General features: G+C 41.0%; 3 protein-coding genes across 6 annotated transcripts; 2 read left to right on the top strand and 1 right to left on the bottom strand.

The window, feature by feature from the left end:
• The first annotated feature begins 3,552 nt into the window (after positions 1 to 3,552).
• nudt13 (nudix (nucleoside diphosphate linked moiety X)-type motif 13) lies at positions 3,553 to 7,367 on the top strand. 2 transcript variants are annotated; one of them, XM_064924201.1, is made up of 9 exons: positions 3,553 to 3,641; positions 4,145 to 4,294; positions 4,407 to 4,549; positions 4,784 to 4,891; positions 5,063 to 5,169; positions 5,287 to 5,412; positions 5,568 to 5,679; positions 5,891 to 6,045; positions 6,612 to 7,367. In XM_064924201.1, the coding sequence occupies exons 2-9, from the start codon at positions 4,215 to 4,217 to the stop codon at positions 6,801 to 6,803; spliced, it is 1,023 nt and encodes a 340-aa protein (XP_064780273.1). In that variant the 5' UTR covers positions 3,553 to 3,641; positions 4,145 to 4,214; the 3' UTR covers positions 6,804 to 7,367. The 2 variants fall into 2 exon arrangements, with proteins under 2 accessions (XP_064780273.1, XP_064780272.1); XM_064924200.1 differs by having other exon boundaries at positions 3,557 to 3,641; positions 4,197 to 4,294.
• Positions 7,368 to 7,408: 41 nt separating this feature from the next.
• dnajc9 (DnaJ (Hsp40) homolog, subfamily C, member 9) lies at positions 7,409 to 10,050 on the bottom strand. Of its 3 annotated transcripts, none has more exons than XM_064924204.1 (6): positions 9,912 to 10,050; positions 9,083 to 9,274; positions 8,805 to 8,945; positions 8,337 to 8,591; positions 8,096 to 8,179; positions 7,409 to 7,979 (listed from the first exon to the last, which is right to left on the bottom strand). In XM_064924204.1, the coding sequence occupies exons 2-6, from the start codon at positions 9,254 to 9,256 to the stop codon at positions 7,869 to 7,871; spliced, it is 765 nt and encodes a 254-aa protein (XP_064780276.1). In that variant the 5' UTR covers positions 9,257 to 9,274; positions 9,912 to 10,050; the 3' UTR covers positions 7,409 to 7,868. The 3 variants fall into 3 exon arrangements, with proteins under 3 accessions (XP_064780276.1, XP_064780274.1, XP_064780275.1); XM_064924202.1 differs by lacking the exon at positions 9,912 to 10,050 and adding an exon at positions 9,698 to 9,884; XM_064924203.1 differs by lacking the exon at positions 9,912 to 10,050 and adding an exon at positions 9,773 to 9,884.
• A 53-nt stretch (positions 10,051 to 10,103) lies between these two features.
• Positions 10,104 to 15,299, top strand: si:ch211-207i20.2 (uncharacterized protein LOC568537 homolog). Its single transcript, XM_064924199.1, has 5 exons — positions 10,104 to 10,474; positions 11,757 to 11,934; positions 12,056 to 12,114; positions 12,577 to 12,679; positions 12,812 to 15,299. The coding sequence occupies exons 1-5, from the start codon at positions 10,283 to 10,285 to the stop codon at positions 13,858 to 13,860; spliced, it is 1,581 nt and encodes a 526-aa protein (XP_064780271.1). The 5' UTR covers positions 10,104 to 10,282; the 3' UTR covers positions 13,861 to 15,299.
• Positions 15,300 to 15,524: the final 225 nt, after the last annotated feature.

Genomic DNA, 15,524 nt, shown 5'->3' with positions numbered 1-15,524 from the left:
CTCATACAAGGAGAAGACTGATCAGAGATGCAGCCAAGAAGCCCATGATCACTCTGGATGAACTGCAGAGATCTACAGCTGAGGTGGGAGACTCTGTCCATAGGACAACAATCAGTCGTATATTGCACAAATCTGGCCTTTATGGAAGAGTGGCAAGAAGAAAGACATTTCTTAAAGATATCCATAAAAAGTGTTGTTTAAAGTTTGCCACAAGCCACCTGGGAGACACACCAAACATGTGGAAGAAGGCGCTCTGGTCAGATGAAACCAAAATTGAACTTTTTGGCAACAATGCAAAACGTTATGTTTGGCGTAAAAGCAACACAGCTCATCACCCTGACCACACCATCCCTACTGTCAAACATGGTGGTGGCAGCATCATGGTTTGGGCCTGCTTTTCTTCAGCAGGGACAGGGATGATGGTTAAAATTGATGGGAAGATGGATGGAGCCAAATACAGGACCATTCTGGAAGAAAACCTGATGGAGTCTGCAAAAGACCTGAGACTGGGACGGAGATTTGTCTTCCAACAAGACAATGATCCAAAACATAAAGCAAAATCTACAATGGAATGGTTCAAAAATAAACATATCCAGGTGTTAGAATGACCAAGTCAAAGTCCAGACCTGAATCCAATCGAGAATCTGTGGAAAGAACTGAAAACTGCTGTTCACAAATGCTCTCCATCCAACCTCACTGAGCTCGAGCTGTTTTGCAAGGAGGAATGGGAAAAAATTTCAGTCTCTCGATGTGCAAAACTGATAGAGACATACCCCAAGCGACTTACAGCTGTAATCGCAGCAAAAGGTGGCGCTACAAAGTATTAACTTAAGGGGGCTGAATCATTTTGCACGCCCAATTTTTCAGTTTTTGATTTGTTAAAAAAGTTAGAAATATCCAATAAATGTCGTTCCACTTCATGATTGTGTCCCACTTGTTGTTGATTCTTGAAAAAAATACAGTTTTATATCTTTATGTTTGAAGCCTGAAATGTGGCAAAAGGTCGCAAAGTTCAAGGGGGCCGAATACTTTCGCAAGGCACTGTATGTCAGGATTTGGCCAGGGTTGTTCCGGTTTTTGGTCACTAGATGCCCCCATTGTGCTTTTTGACCTTTTGCTTTCCCTTGATCCCCATTATTATTTGCACCTGTGCCTCGTTTCCCCTGATTGTATTTAAACCCTTAGTTTCCCTCAGTTCTTTGCTCTGTGTTTGTATGTTAGCACCCAGCCCTAGTATTCTGTGAACTGTTGTTGATCCCGGTGGACGCTCTTGTGGAATTCTGTTTTTTGTTCTTGTTTATTTATTTTTGAGTATCTTTTGAGGCTTTTTATGCTATACCTACCACCTTGTGGATTTACCTTTTTGTCTTGGAGGATTACCTTGTGGATTACCTTGTTCTTGTGGAATTCCTTTTGAGGTTGTGGAGTTACATGTTTTCCTGAAGGACTTCACTTTTTACTTTATTAAATACACCATCTCAAGTACTGCTGTGTCTGCCTCATCTTCTGGGTTCTGCTGACTATTCGTGGCTCAGTTGGTTAAGTGACTGTTTCTCACTCCGGAGACCTGGGTTCGTAACCGGGTCCTGACACTGTATATACTGTGTATATACAGTACCAGTCAAACGTTTGGACTTACCTATTCATTCCAGTTTTTTCCTTTATTTTTACATTGTAGAATAATAGTGAAGACATCAAAACTATGAAATAACACATATGGAATCATGTAGTAACTAAAAATGTGTTAAACAAATCAAGATATATTTGAGGTTCTTCAAAGTAGCCACCCTTTGCCTTGATGACAGCTTTGCACACTCTTGGCATTCTCTCAACCAGCTTCATGAGGTAGTCACCTGGAATGCATTTCAATTAATAGGTGTGCCTTGTTAAAAGTCAATTTGTGGAATTTCTTTCCTTCTTAATGAATTTGAGCCAATCAGTGGTGTTGTGACAAGGTAGGGGTGATATACAGAACATAGCCCTATTTGATAAAAGACTAAGCCCATGTTACGGCAATAACAGCTCAAATAAGCAAAGAGAAATGACAGTCCATCATTACTTTAAGACATGAAGGTCAGAAAATACGGAACAGGTCAAGATCTTTGAGGGTTTCTTAAAGTGCAGTCGCAAAAACCCTCAAGCGCTATGATGAAACTGGCTCTGACAAGGACCGCCACAGGAAAGGAAGACCCAGAGATACCTCTGCTGCAGGGGATAAGTTCGTTAGAGTTACCAGCCCCAGAAATTGCAGCCCAAATAAATGCTTCACAGAGTTCAAGTAACACATCTCAACATCAACTGTTCAGAGGAGACTGTGTGAAGAAAATGGGCCTGAACAGCGAGGACAGCCTGGTGGCTACTAAAGGACTAATATTAATAAGAGACTTGCTTGGGCCAAGGAACATGAGCAATGGACATTAGACCGGTGGAAATCTGTCCGTTGGTTTAATGAGATTTTTGGTTCCAACCGCCATGTCTTTGTGAGACACAGAGTAGGTGAACGGATGATCTCTGCATGTGTGGTTCCCACTTTGAAGCATGGATGAGGAGGTGTGATGGTGTGGGGGTACCGTGCTGGTGACACTGTCTGTGATTTATTTAGAATTCAAGGCACACTTAACCAGCATGGCTAACACAGCATTCTGCAGCGATACGCCATCCCATCTGGTTTACGCTTAGTGGGACTATCAATTGTTTTTAAACAGGACAATGACCCAACACACCTCCAAGCTGTGTAAAGGCTATTTGACCAAGACGGAGCATGATGGAGTGCTGCATTAGATGACCTGGCCTCCACAATCACCCGACCTCAACCCAATTGAGATGGTTTGGGAAGAGTTGGACCGCAGAGTGAAGGAAAAGCAGCCAAGAAGTGGTCAGCATATGTGGGAACTCCTTCAAGACGGTTGGAAAAGCATTCCAGGTGAAGCTGGTTGAGAGAATGCCAAGAGTGCAAAGCTGTCATCAAGGCAAAGGGTGGCTACTTTGAGGAATATAAAATATTTTTTGATTTGTTTAACACTTTGTTAGTTAGTACATGATTCTCTATGTGTCATTTCATAGTTTTTCACTATTATTATACAATGTTGAAAATAGTAAAAATAAAGAAGAATCATTGAATGAGTAGGTGTGTCAAAACTTTTGACTGGTACTCTATATATTATTATTTAAAACATTTTACAATTATTATTCTTATCTCAGGTGAAAACCCATATAACTGGGAAGGATCATACAGTCAATGGTAAGCAGGTGAGGAATATTACTATAGTCCAGGCCTAACTCCAGCTATAACAGCATATTGAAAAATGTGAATAGAGACTGGAATGTCAATTGAAAGGAAAAAAAGAGATTAGTTATTTGATCTTGTTTTTCCATCAATGAAATGCAATCAATTGATAGTTAATTATTGCAACACGAAATATTCTTATCCATTGCCATTTTCCAATAAAAAACAACTCAACTACAGATGAATGAGGGAAAATTATATTTGACTCCACTATTGCAGAGAAGATATACCCTCTGTCAGTGGCAGAGGTCGCTGCACGCTCTGTCTGTTATTAATACGTTTGGTCTCTTGTGTCTTGACGCAAGTTGTTTTCCCTTTCTATTTTTTTCGTTTGAGGATTTGGACTGCAAGCAAGGTGAATTTAGATTTATTTTGTCTTACGGTATCACGTTTTCAGTTTAGTTTAGCCTAGTAATGGTTTGGCAAGAACTTGTGCCGCACAGAGTAGACATTACGAAACAACCTCCATTTTGAAGTCCTAATGAGTTGGTACAACGTGTAGGCTACTGTCAGATTGCACTGTCCTCTACATGCGATTGTTCATGAACATATACGTGAAGGACAACACTCAAATGCAAAGAATATGACTGCAATAATATACTTGTACATACATTGATTGAGATGTGGTTTCACTGCATTTATTTAATTATGTTTAAAACGAAATGTTTCTTACTGGAACTCACCACGATATGGCTTCTTTGGCAGGCTCTGCTCCATTGGAACCAGAGCTCAGCCCCCTGGTTAAGCCAGAACAGCGCTACAAAGACAGTTTCCACTATCATCTACTTTGTGTTTCACCTTGATTCCGTTTAATTTGTTTACATGTAATATTTATTTGTAATACGTTCATTATTTCAGATGTTCTACACAATACAACTCACCTGGGACCAATTGTTCTCATTGTATGTAGATCTGTGGGACCCTAAACATGCTCCAGCCACTGAGGATTCTCTTCAGACCCAAGTGGATGGTCTCACGGTCCTCCGCCAGCTATGTGTCCAGGATGAGGTCAGTTCAGTTAACTGTCAGATATACCCACCCATTTAATAAACATACTGCAAGTTAGATAATGGTTGAATGGGATTACATTCATGCTAAAGTTATGGCATGTCTGATTTAGGCACTTGAATAAGATAAAGGAGGAGGATGAGGCGTGTCGAGCAGCATTGCAGTCTGGGAATATTTTCCTCTATCACAAACTGGCTCCTCTACTGCGGCGGACTGACAGTGGAATATACCAGCTCCCAGCGCTCCAGACCAAAGGTATTGTATGGCCAGATGATTAGTGCCATTGGAGCTAGGATTGAGACTTAACTATATATAACAAGGACAGCCCCCTCTCACTTCAGAATCCACTAAATTGAGAGGGACATTATTGCAATGACATAATAGAAATGGGCATTTCTTGACAGGAACAACTTTCAACAGAGATGTACCTGTATATACCAACACAAACATGTAGTATGCACGTCATGGAAATACATTTGTTCCTCTCAGATGTAGAAGAAATTCTGGAAAAGCTTGGAGAGGACAAGGAGATGGTGAAGGAATCCATTCTCATCAACTGCACTGAACAGAACGAAGCACAGTTCTCCTTTGATGTTGGTACGAGAACATCCGGCCATATAATACATTACTTCATGGAACATACAGTTAGTTGGTACATCAAATTCCCATCTGGAATAACAATCCATCTCGTTCTCCCACTACAGTACATTGTCCTCTGTGTCTCTTGGGTCAGACGACAGGTTGACCGACTGTCTCTCTGTGCTGCAGGGGCGATTGAGCAGGCTGCTGTGGAGGAGCTGTGTAGAGGAACCTTCGTAGACCTGAGGAAAGCCTTCTTCCTACTGAGAGGGTCTGAGGCACCGCTTGTAGCCAGAGTGGGTATTGGAGTCAAGTCTCCAATCTAGTGTTGCACTGTGTTTTTCTGGTATTGTATTATACCGTGTGTCTCTCTGTGTTTGCTATAATACCTGGGTGTATGTTTTGATCGTCAGGGGCAAGCTCTCCTTCGCTGGCACCAGACCAATGGCTTCTGCAGCTCCACTGGGCAGCCCACCCAAAGGAACCAGTCTGGCAGTCAGCGTGTGTGTCACAGCAGTGGGATCACTTATTACCCTAAGGTAAGAAACGGGGCTTATCTAGCAAATATAAAAGGTCAATCAGCTATTTAACAGCTCTCATATCACATTGGATTTTCATCATGAAATAGAGTAGTTAGTACATTTCCCCAAGCTGGGTGAAAAATAGTTTGGTTGTGTCTTTTGTTTTTCTACAGATGTCTCCGGTGGTGATCGTACTGGTGTCTGATGGGAAACGGTGTTTGCTGGGGAGGCAGTCCACCTTTCCACGGGGGATGTACAGTGCACTGGCAGGCTTCTGTGACATTGGTGAGTCTCATGCCGCACATTTCAAATCAATGAGGCATGTGTATTGACTATTTATAACATGTCTATTACATAGGCTACATCCAGTCCTAATATGCTACCCAGATGTAAACAGCCTGAGAGATGTAACTCACTTATCCATAACTGTACTTGTTAAGACTAATATATTACTGTTGGCATAAGCACTGGTATAGGTTCCTGAATGTGTCAACAGGTGAGACCATGGAGGAGGCACTCCGCAGGGAGATAGCTGAGGAGGTGGGGCTGGAGGTAGAGTCTATCCAGTACTCAGGCTCTCAGCACTGGCCCTTCCCACAGAGCTCCTTCATGGTGGCCTGTCACGCCACCGTCAACCCAGACAAGACACACGTCAGTCAATGGCTGCCTCACTATTCTAACTTTCTCTGTGTTCATACATTCATTTGGCTTGAGTGTGAGCAAGACATCTAGACGAAGCCTTCTCCACAGGCCACTAACCAAATCTGGGGCCTAGGTCCAAACATTTTTTGGCCTATTTCTGGGTGGCAGAGAGAATATTTTGCAGTTCTAAAGCTAATTTCCTGCAATTCTACACATTTTGCCATGGGCCAGAGATAGTGTTGCAGTTTTAAAGCAAATGTTCTGCAATTCTACACATTTTGTCATGGTTAATGCAGGGTTCATATGCTATTTCAGTTACTCAAACATAAAATCAGGTCAGTAATCCAACCCTGCTTATCCATTGTTGTACATTTAGTGTCCAATAACTGCCAGATCACATTTGTTTTGTTCAATTGTTTTTTGTTCTTTTTACTTTTAAGGAGACTTTGAGATTATATTTGTAATAAATATTTTAGAAAATATTTTCCATGTCAATAGTGTACATTGAAATAAATAAAATACGTTGAAAACTGAATTAATTGTACGTTGCTGATCTGAACTGCTTTGCCTAACAGGTCAGTGTGGATAAGGTGGAGTTAGAGGATGCACGGTGGTTCAGCCTAGATGAAGTCCAAGAGGCGCTGACGATCAAGGCACCACCCCGGAACAACAAAGGAGAGCCTACTGTGTTCTGGGTCCCACCAAGCTACGCCATAGCTAACCGGTTGATCCAGGAATGGGCCAATCAACAACACCTCAAATCATAGCAAGATGGGTGGACAACAGAGAGCATCAAAGCTGCAAATACACCACACAGATGATTTTAGAAGACCAGGCAGGAACACTGTACTGTTTAAGTGCTTGGTAACACACACAGATGGGAATGAAACATACAGGTCAAGAACAGACATGGGGGGAACTGACAGGAAATACATCTCACTTGAGGAAAAAAAGTGTTTGACCAGGACATTGTGTTTCAAGAGATACTGTATTACCATCAAAGGGCTTGGCTTATAGCTAACCTTTTTTATTCTTATTATATATATATATACACACACTATGTAAAGGACATTTTTGCATACATTTTTGTGTGATCACTAGGCCTTTATGAAGTTTAAACTGATTTTGTTTAAATAATGTAACTACCTCCACAGTATTGCAATGATTCTCAAAATGATTTACAAAGTGAATGGTTGTAATAAGTGTATCAGCCCTGTAATAATATCATACTTATATGTACAGACTAAATTAATAAAACCTAAACTGATGTTTTTTTTAAGCCTGATTGGTGTATGTACAGAAACTAACTGAATAAAACCATAAAGCCTAAATATACATTTTAAGCCTGCTGTTGCCACCAAGAGAGACTGAACGTTTTGGACGCTTTTATTTTTTGACTTAAAAACCAAATACATTTAAGTGCAATGTGAAAAATAAAAGAATCCTTAAGGGCTATACATAAAACCAATCGGCAACATTACATCGTAATGTCTTGATAATGTGTTGTTGCTACATAACCATCTAGGCCACTGGTTACAGAAGCTAGTATGATAAGACTTTCCGTTACCAAGTAAATCATTTATTTTTAAATCTTTGGAAATATACATATTACTTCTTTCATAGTGACACCCCCCATATATATAGGCACATCCCCTGCCACTCAAATCATCGGACCATGTTTAGGTCTTAAGTGACTTATGAACAGAATATCATCTTTCACTATGACAGAGTGGTCTCAAGAACTGTCTTTGCGCAGGATCAACTTTTAATCATAACATATAATGAAAACATGACTGTTAGCAACAGCGCAGAGGTGAGTTAGAAAAAAAAAGTCACTTCTTTCCCTTCCTTCCTGAGGAGGAGCTTGGTCTTTTCTTGCAGTACTTTGCCTCCAGGTTATCCATAAAATTGTTAAAGCCTGCCTCTTTTGACTTCTGATTTTTCTGAAATAAAAGAAAAGGAGGGGGATACGAGATACATAACCAACGGCAGCTTCGAAAAAAGGTCAGTAATGGTTGTACATTTACGTTGTATCACGTTGGTCAACTAACTGTCTCACCTTGATCATGGCCACCAGGCTGTCCTCGCTGTTCAGGCCCATCTCTTTCTGCATCTCCTCTGCCTCTTTACGCTCTTTATCGGCCTGGAAACACAATGACACAAACATTGACAGCTGCAATGGTGACCATACTGATGTTCACCTGTATCAGTTAGCTATGTCTCTGTGATAAGAGCATGAGATAAAACAAACTCAAAATGCACTGAGGAATATATATAGAGTGGTAGATTAGTTCACACACCTTGCGTTTGCGGCTGCTTTTCTTCTTAGCACTCTCGTTGGTGAAAGCCTTGTGAGCCAGCAGCACTTTGGAGTCGATGGCGCACTGGAGGATGGCTCTGATCCGTGGCTCGTCCTCCTGGGTGGCACACAGCACGTTCTCCATGATCATGTCCATGTCGCCCTTGTGCTCCTCATAGACCCGCATCAGATCATGCTTTTCTTCCTCAGAGTCCTTGTAGGACTTCTCAAAGTTCAGGATATCTTGAAGTGTGATCTGCAAAGAGAATGCACAGTCTTGACCTAACTGATCATGTCCAGGCCTGGGACTTTCTGAATGTTCAGTGTTAATTCATTGGAGCTGAGATTTTAATTTGAGGCTGCAGAATGTGAAAACTGTGCAAGGCGGATGTGAAGACTTTCACTAGGCACTGAATGTATCCATTTGTAACTTGCACTGGGGGAAAAAATGCTTAACTTGAAGTCCTACCTTAGGAAACATTGTTCTCCAATATTCTTCCCAGTTACGATCTTGGTCAAGTGAGTCAGACTCCTCGTCTACTATGCCCTGCTCGTCGTAAATGGCCCTTTGGTTTTTGTCACTCAAGACTGCATACACCTTCCCTAGAGTCTAGTAACACATCAAGATATCAAACAGGACAGAAACTGATCATTGGACACCTGCTCCTCCCAATATATCAACCAAAGTTTTAAAGGTAAACAAAAGTTCACACATTATTTTTTGAATGTAAGTGTTGTCTTGCCTACCTGGAACTTGGCAGTGGCTTGCCCGTCACCTGGTGATCTGTCAGGGTGGACTTGTAGTGAGACTTTATAATAACCCCGTCGAACCTCTGCCTCCGATGCATCATTTGTGACACCGATTACATCATAAAGGTTTGACGTCTTGAACAGCTCCTCACATTGATCCAGTAAACCCATGTCTGCTTCCCCTAGCAACTAGGACAAATAAAGAAAAATGCAACATAAAATGTAAACAATGTGTGAGGAATTAACTGGCAGTGATATAGCTAATGTAACTAGCCAATTAACGCTACGCTATCCCCTTTAACGTGACTCTTTCTGCCCAGACAGTAGCGTCTATCTCAAATTCACTTCCCCAAAACAATAACCAAACGCACAAAGTCGGAGCTACAACCACACAAAATCGCCAATAACATGACCGTCAATTTCAATAATTTAGCTTGTCGCTCAACGTTAACTTGCTAGCTAGATTGCGCTACTTAGCGAGCAGCTGATGCTAGCTAGCTAACGTAAATATCTCAGACACTGGAACTGGCACCGGCCTCTACCTACAGAAATTGTGGAACTAGCTATTCCGACTGGACATGCCAACAAAAATAAGAATGTCTCCCAACTCACGCGTCCTTTGACTGGAGTGAATGACAGGTTATTATTGTGATTGTGTCCGTGTCTTTTGGATAGCAAGCTAGGTACCTTTCTAGCTCCCAATTGTCAACAAGCAAGTAGCTCTCTACAAAATTTGGCGCGGTATTTGCGTCATCGTATAATTCATATGATCGCCCCACAGGTTTTCGAAACAGCCTCTTCAAAGATTCTCAATGCCCTTGATTACCAGATGCCCTATGTTTAAATGCCAAAGTAAATAAACGTATGGGGTTTCCTGGAAGGTCAAGTATTAAATAAACAAAATAATCACACTACAGTGTGTTTGAATAAGGTAATGTACAACTTTGTAACTTTCAAAATATAGTAGCTGTCTCTTTAATAAACTCAACTCACTTCTAAACCGGAACTAGAAGTTTGGAGTTCACAAAATACTTCCGTGTGAGCACATTCACAAAAAAAGAGTCTCTGTACTCCTAATTAATCAAATATATTGATGTACTAGCTTCACCTGTATGTGGTATTATCTTAATATTTCATAAATGCTAATCTAAAAGAGTGGTCAATTAGCTACGCTCGTGATAAACACCAACAAACAGAATGTCAAATTTCATCGCGTTGCAGACCCAGTTGGCCTCTGTAATGGAGACCCTTGTTCACGCGGCGGTGGCCGAACTGGGTAAACTTGTAGAGGACAGTTCTGTTTTCGTGTTCAGCCTGGAACTGACCCAGGGGCATAGCGAGGATGAAGAATTGTCGGCAAAAGTGCAGACGGAGAGTCAGAATAAGATGGTAAGTCACCATGAGTGAGAGAGGAAAGGCCTAGCAGCTGGCTAGGATACTGAAGCAAGCAAGCTAGCTAGCTTTTCCCTTAACACAGATCAGTTGTCCAATAGGACATCATGTTTATTAACAGTTACAGGTGGCAGATACCATGGAAAGGGGCATGCATGAATACAATAGCCACCCTCAATCTATTCATGGTATGTTTTGAAATAATACATTGCTTATCACTACAGCATCACTACTCTGGACGGCTCTGATTTAGAATACGTGGACAACTACACATACCTGGGTGTCTGGTTAGACTGTAAACTATCCTTCCAGACTCACATTAAGCATCTCCAATCCCAAATTAAATCTAGAATCAGCTTCCTATATCGCAACAAAGCATCCTTCACTCATGCTGCCAAACATACCCTCGTAAAACTGATCATCCTACCGATCCTCGACTTCGGTGATGTCATCTATAAAATAGCCTCCAACACTCTACTCAACAAACTGGATGCAGTCTATCACAGTGCCGTCCGTTTTGTCACCAAAGCCCCATACACTACCCCCCATGCGACCTGTACGCTCTCGTTGGTTGGCCCTCGCTTCATACTTGTTGCCAAACCCACTGGCTACAGGTTATCTACAAGTCTCTTCTAGGTAAAGCCCCGCCGTATCTCAGCTCACTGGTCACCATAGCAGCACGCGCTCCAGCAGGTATATCTCACTGGTCACCCCCAAAGCCAATTCCTCCTTTGGTCGTCTTTCCTTCCAGTTCTCTGCTACCCATGACTGGAACGAATTACAAAAATCTCTGAAGCTGGAGACTCACATCTCCCTCACTAGCTTTAAGCACTAGTTGTCAGAGCAGCTTACAGATCACTGCACCTGTACATAGCCCATCTGTAAACAGCCCATCTATCTACCTACCTCATCCCCATATGGGTATTTATTTATTTATTTTGCTCATTTGCACCCCAGTATCTCTACCTGCACATTCATCTTCTGCTGATCTACCATTCCGGTGTTTAATTGCTATATTGTAATTACTTTGCCACCATGGCCTATTTATTTCCTTAACTTGCCTCATTTGCACTCCCTGTATCTAGACTTTTTGTTTTCTTTTGTTCTACTGTATTATTGACTGTATGTTTTGTTTATTCCATGTGTAACTCTGTGTTGTTGTATGTGTCGAATTGCTACGCTTTATCTTGGCCAGGTCGCAGTTGCAAATGAGAACTTGTTCTCAACTAGCCTACCTGGTTAAATAAAGGTGAAATAAAATAATCTCTTTCATTTACAGACAGACTTTGCCACCATCATGGAGATACTGGGCAATGAGGCATTGGGTAAAATAATGAAAATTGTGGATGAAACAAAGTTTTTGATGGACTTTGAATCCAAGTCCTTCAAAGGCCATAGAGGGAAAAAAGCCAAACCACAAGCGAGCATCTTGAATATTCTGTCAGTTGGAGGAATGGGTAAGTAACAGATGTTTTTATTTCTTTATCTGTTGCACTTCAAGAAGAACTAAAAAGTACTAGCTTCACCTGAAGAAGAAGAACTACCTATTTATGCCTCACTTCTCTTTCATTGGTGCAGCGGAGGAACATTCTTATGGCGGAAGTGGTAAATCTGCGGCTCAAACTATTTCAATGGAGGTAAGTTCTTTGCAGATTGCTTCAAGAGTCATGCAATTGATATCAAATGAAATTTTATTTATCACATGCACTGAAATACAACAGGTGTAGACCTTACAGTGAAATGCTTACTTACAAGCCCTTAACCAACAATGCAGTTTGAAGAAAAACACCCCCCAAAAAATAAATAAATAAAAGAAACAAATAATTTAAGAGTAGCAGTAAAATAACAATAGCGAGACTATATACAGAGGGTACCGGTACAGAGTCAATGCGCTGGGGTACCGGTTAGTCGAGGTAATTGGTTAAGAGCATAAAACTGCAGCCATTATCACAATGTAATAGTTTCTGCAAACACTTTGGCTGGTTTCAATAGGCAAACCATTAAATGTTTGTAGTCTGTGTCCATTCTGTGCCATTTCTATAATATGATCCAATTATGCTCCACATTTTCACACCTAAGCAATCTGTTTGTGCTGGTAGTCTGCAGATGTGGAGGAATTGGACACACCAGAATCTCCCCTTGTCTTGGCTGTTTCTGTCAAAGACGAGCATGGGCAAATAGACCTGGGGGCCATTGCAGAGAGTAAGTATAAAGCAAGTACTTGTGTCTTGACAGTGCATAAGATCAGCCCATATCATAGTATTAACTGCCACCTGAGATGATATTTTTTCATGGATATTTTGTTCACGGACATGTTTTATGCATGTCTTACAGGAGCTGCCGATGATGCTTTTGCAGGGAACTCTTCTTCAGAGCACCAGTATGGTATGATTAGCGATGGTCCCCTGGTGAACCCCACAGACATCCTATTGGAGACTTTGTTTGCCCAAAAGAAGCTTTTCATTTGCACAGAGTGTGGGAAAAGTTTCTCCACGCAGAGTAACCTCAAATCCCACCAGCGACTTCACACTGGCGAGAAACCATTTGTGTGCATGTTCTGCAACAAAGCCTTTGCCCACAAACAGAGTTGTAATGATCACATCCGCACCCACACTGGTGAGAAGCCCTTCATATGTGGCGTGTGTGGGAAATGCTTCGGCAAGCAGGCGCACCTCAAGACCCATTCGATAATCCACACGGGCGAAAAGCCTTACAGCTGCACTGTGTGTGGCAAGAGCTTCAACCTGGCTCAGAATCTGTCTAGACACCAGCAAATTCACACGGGAGAGAAAATCTTCACCTGTTTACTGTGTGGGAAAGGCTTCACACGCGCTGTAACACTGAAGACCCATCAACTCATTCACACTGGACAAAAGCCCTTCAAGTGTATTCAGTGTGAGAAGAGTTTCCGTCACGCTGTCAATCTGAAGAACCACCAGCGTATTCATACAGGCGTCAGGCCATTTAGTTGTGACTTGTGTGGCAAGACATTCCGTCAATCGGTTAATCTTAAAATACACAAGCGCATCCACACTGGAGAGAGGCCATATATCTGCACAGAATGCGGCAAGACCTTCAGTCAGCAGAGTAGTCTCATGTCTCACGGACGCACCCACTCTAACGAGAGACCTTTCCAGTGTAGCTTCTGCGAGAAAAGATTCAACAACGCCAACAGTCTGAAGTTGCACCAGAGAATCCATACAGGAGAGAAGCCGTACAGCTGTGAAATCTGTGGGAAGACCTTCAGTCAGGGCAGTCACCTCCGAACACACAAGAGGCATGTCCACGCAGGAGGGAAACAGTACATCTGTGATAAATGTGGGAAGAGGTATTCAGACAAACGGAATCTTAAGATGCACAAATGTGTTTATGCCTCAACCTAACATAGTGATGGGCAAATGGTTTCAATCTTTGAGAGGCTTTTGTTGTCGTTTGCGTTGCTGTTAAAGAGAGCCTTGAAGACTGGCACGTTAATCGCTAGGGGAACCCCCTTTAACTTGATTTTAGCCTGGGCAAAAAAATGAAATAGGATTTGCTGTCAGGAGCTAGGTGTTTTTGTTCCCATTTAAGCAATTATGAAAAGTAAACTAGTGAAACGCAGAAACCAAATATGCCTATGTTGAATAATGTAATGTTAGTGTATACTGTACATAATCATGCAACTTTTATAAGATCAGTTATTTGGCTTAAATAAGCATATAGATAACATTTTGCAGCCAGAGATGCATTGATATTATTTGGAAAAGGCCTGTAAAACTGAATCTGGAGGTTGGGCTATGAAAAAGCTGTAGGTTTTGTATTATAACAGAACCGCTCAGCTGAATAGCCTGTACTTCCACAACATCAGTCAGATTTAATTTGTTTACCACATGTACTTGTTTCTTAAAGACTCAGTGCAGGCTAAATAAAATGTTCCTGTGTTTATATCATATTGTACAATAGCTGATGAAAAAAAAAAAAAAAATCTGCGTTATTTCCTGATAGTTGCTGGTTGAAAATACAATCTACACATGACCATCTAAATCAGCAATTTTACATGTGTGGGAGTTTTGTGCTTTCCATGGTGACATCAACATGGGGTATATCGGTTAATAGACCAATAACAAAGCCTTCCAAACCTCTCTGCCAATAACAGCTAGTTTTCAGTTTTCCCCTCACTCAGACAACTCCTAGCAAAATTATTTCTTGAGTAACTTTTTTTTCTAATAGCAATTTGTCAATTTTATTGAAAATCTATTGTAGTAAGGCACTTAATTGTTGCCCAGAAATGATTTGATATTGATATAAAAATGTCTGCATTGGGCCTTTTTAAGGTTTGTTTTCTACAGACTATTTTATAGCCTTTATTATTTTCTATACTTTATGATGTAAATGAGACAAATCAACACGTATGTAGTGGGAGGGAACAAATTGGTTAAAAAAATATCACATTAAATTACAGGAATGTAATCAATAAAGACATGCAATGCTGCAATGTTTGGCATTTCACATGTGTGAACTGTGTTTCAGTTATGGATTCACATTCAAATGGAAACCATACTATGTTGCGTTATTGCTGGCCAAATTACAGCTAATGACATTTGATGAATGAATGGTAAACTCAGTTGAAAAGTTGACATTTGCAGTTGCAGAACTTTTTGAGGCTCATTTTGGTGATTAAAATGGATTTTGGTTGTTTTTCATATTTTTTTCCCCAATTTTTTTATTATTTGTATTATTTAAGTATGTGATAACACTGTTAACCTAGACATTAGTCTGGGCTGTTGCAAAGCTGGATATTTGACACATTCGAATAATAAATCCTTTATTGCTTCCAAAAAAATTATATTGCATTTCACCGGATGTATAAATGTGAAGCATCCGCTTGGCGTTTCCTCTCACTACCAGCCCAGTGGGAGAAATTAGAACTCGATGGATTTTCTGCACATTTTCTCATCGATTAAACGTTTGATGTCAATACAGTTTTCTGTTTGCAAAACTAAAATATGTTCTGTACAGAGTGAACAATTTTTTTTAGAAATTACCCTTTGCAAAAGATGTAAAAAAA

Source organism: Oncorhynchus masou, chromosome 18 (genome assembly GCF_036934945.1).
Source record: "Oncorhynchus masou masou isolate Uvic2021 chromosome 18, UVic_Omas_1.1, whole genome shotgun sequence".
NCBI lineage: Eukaryota > Metazoa > Chordata > Actinopteri > Salmoniformes > Salmonidae > Oncorhynchus > Oncorhynchus masou.
Note: the sequence above shows the minus strand (reverse complement) of the source record. Positions and strands in the feature narration are given on the sequence as shown.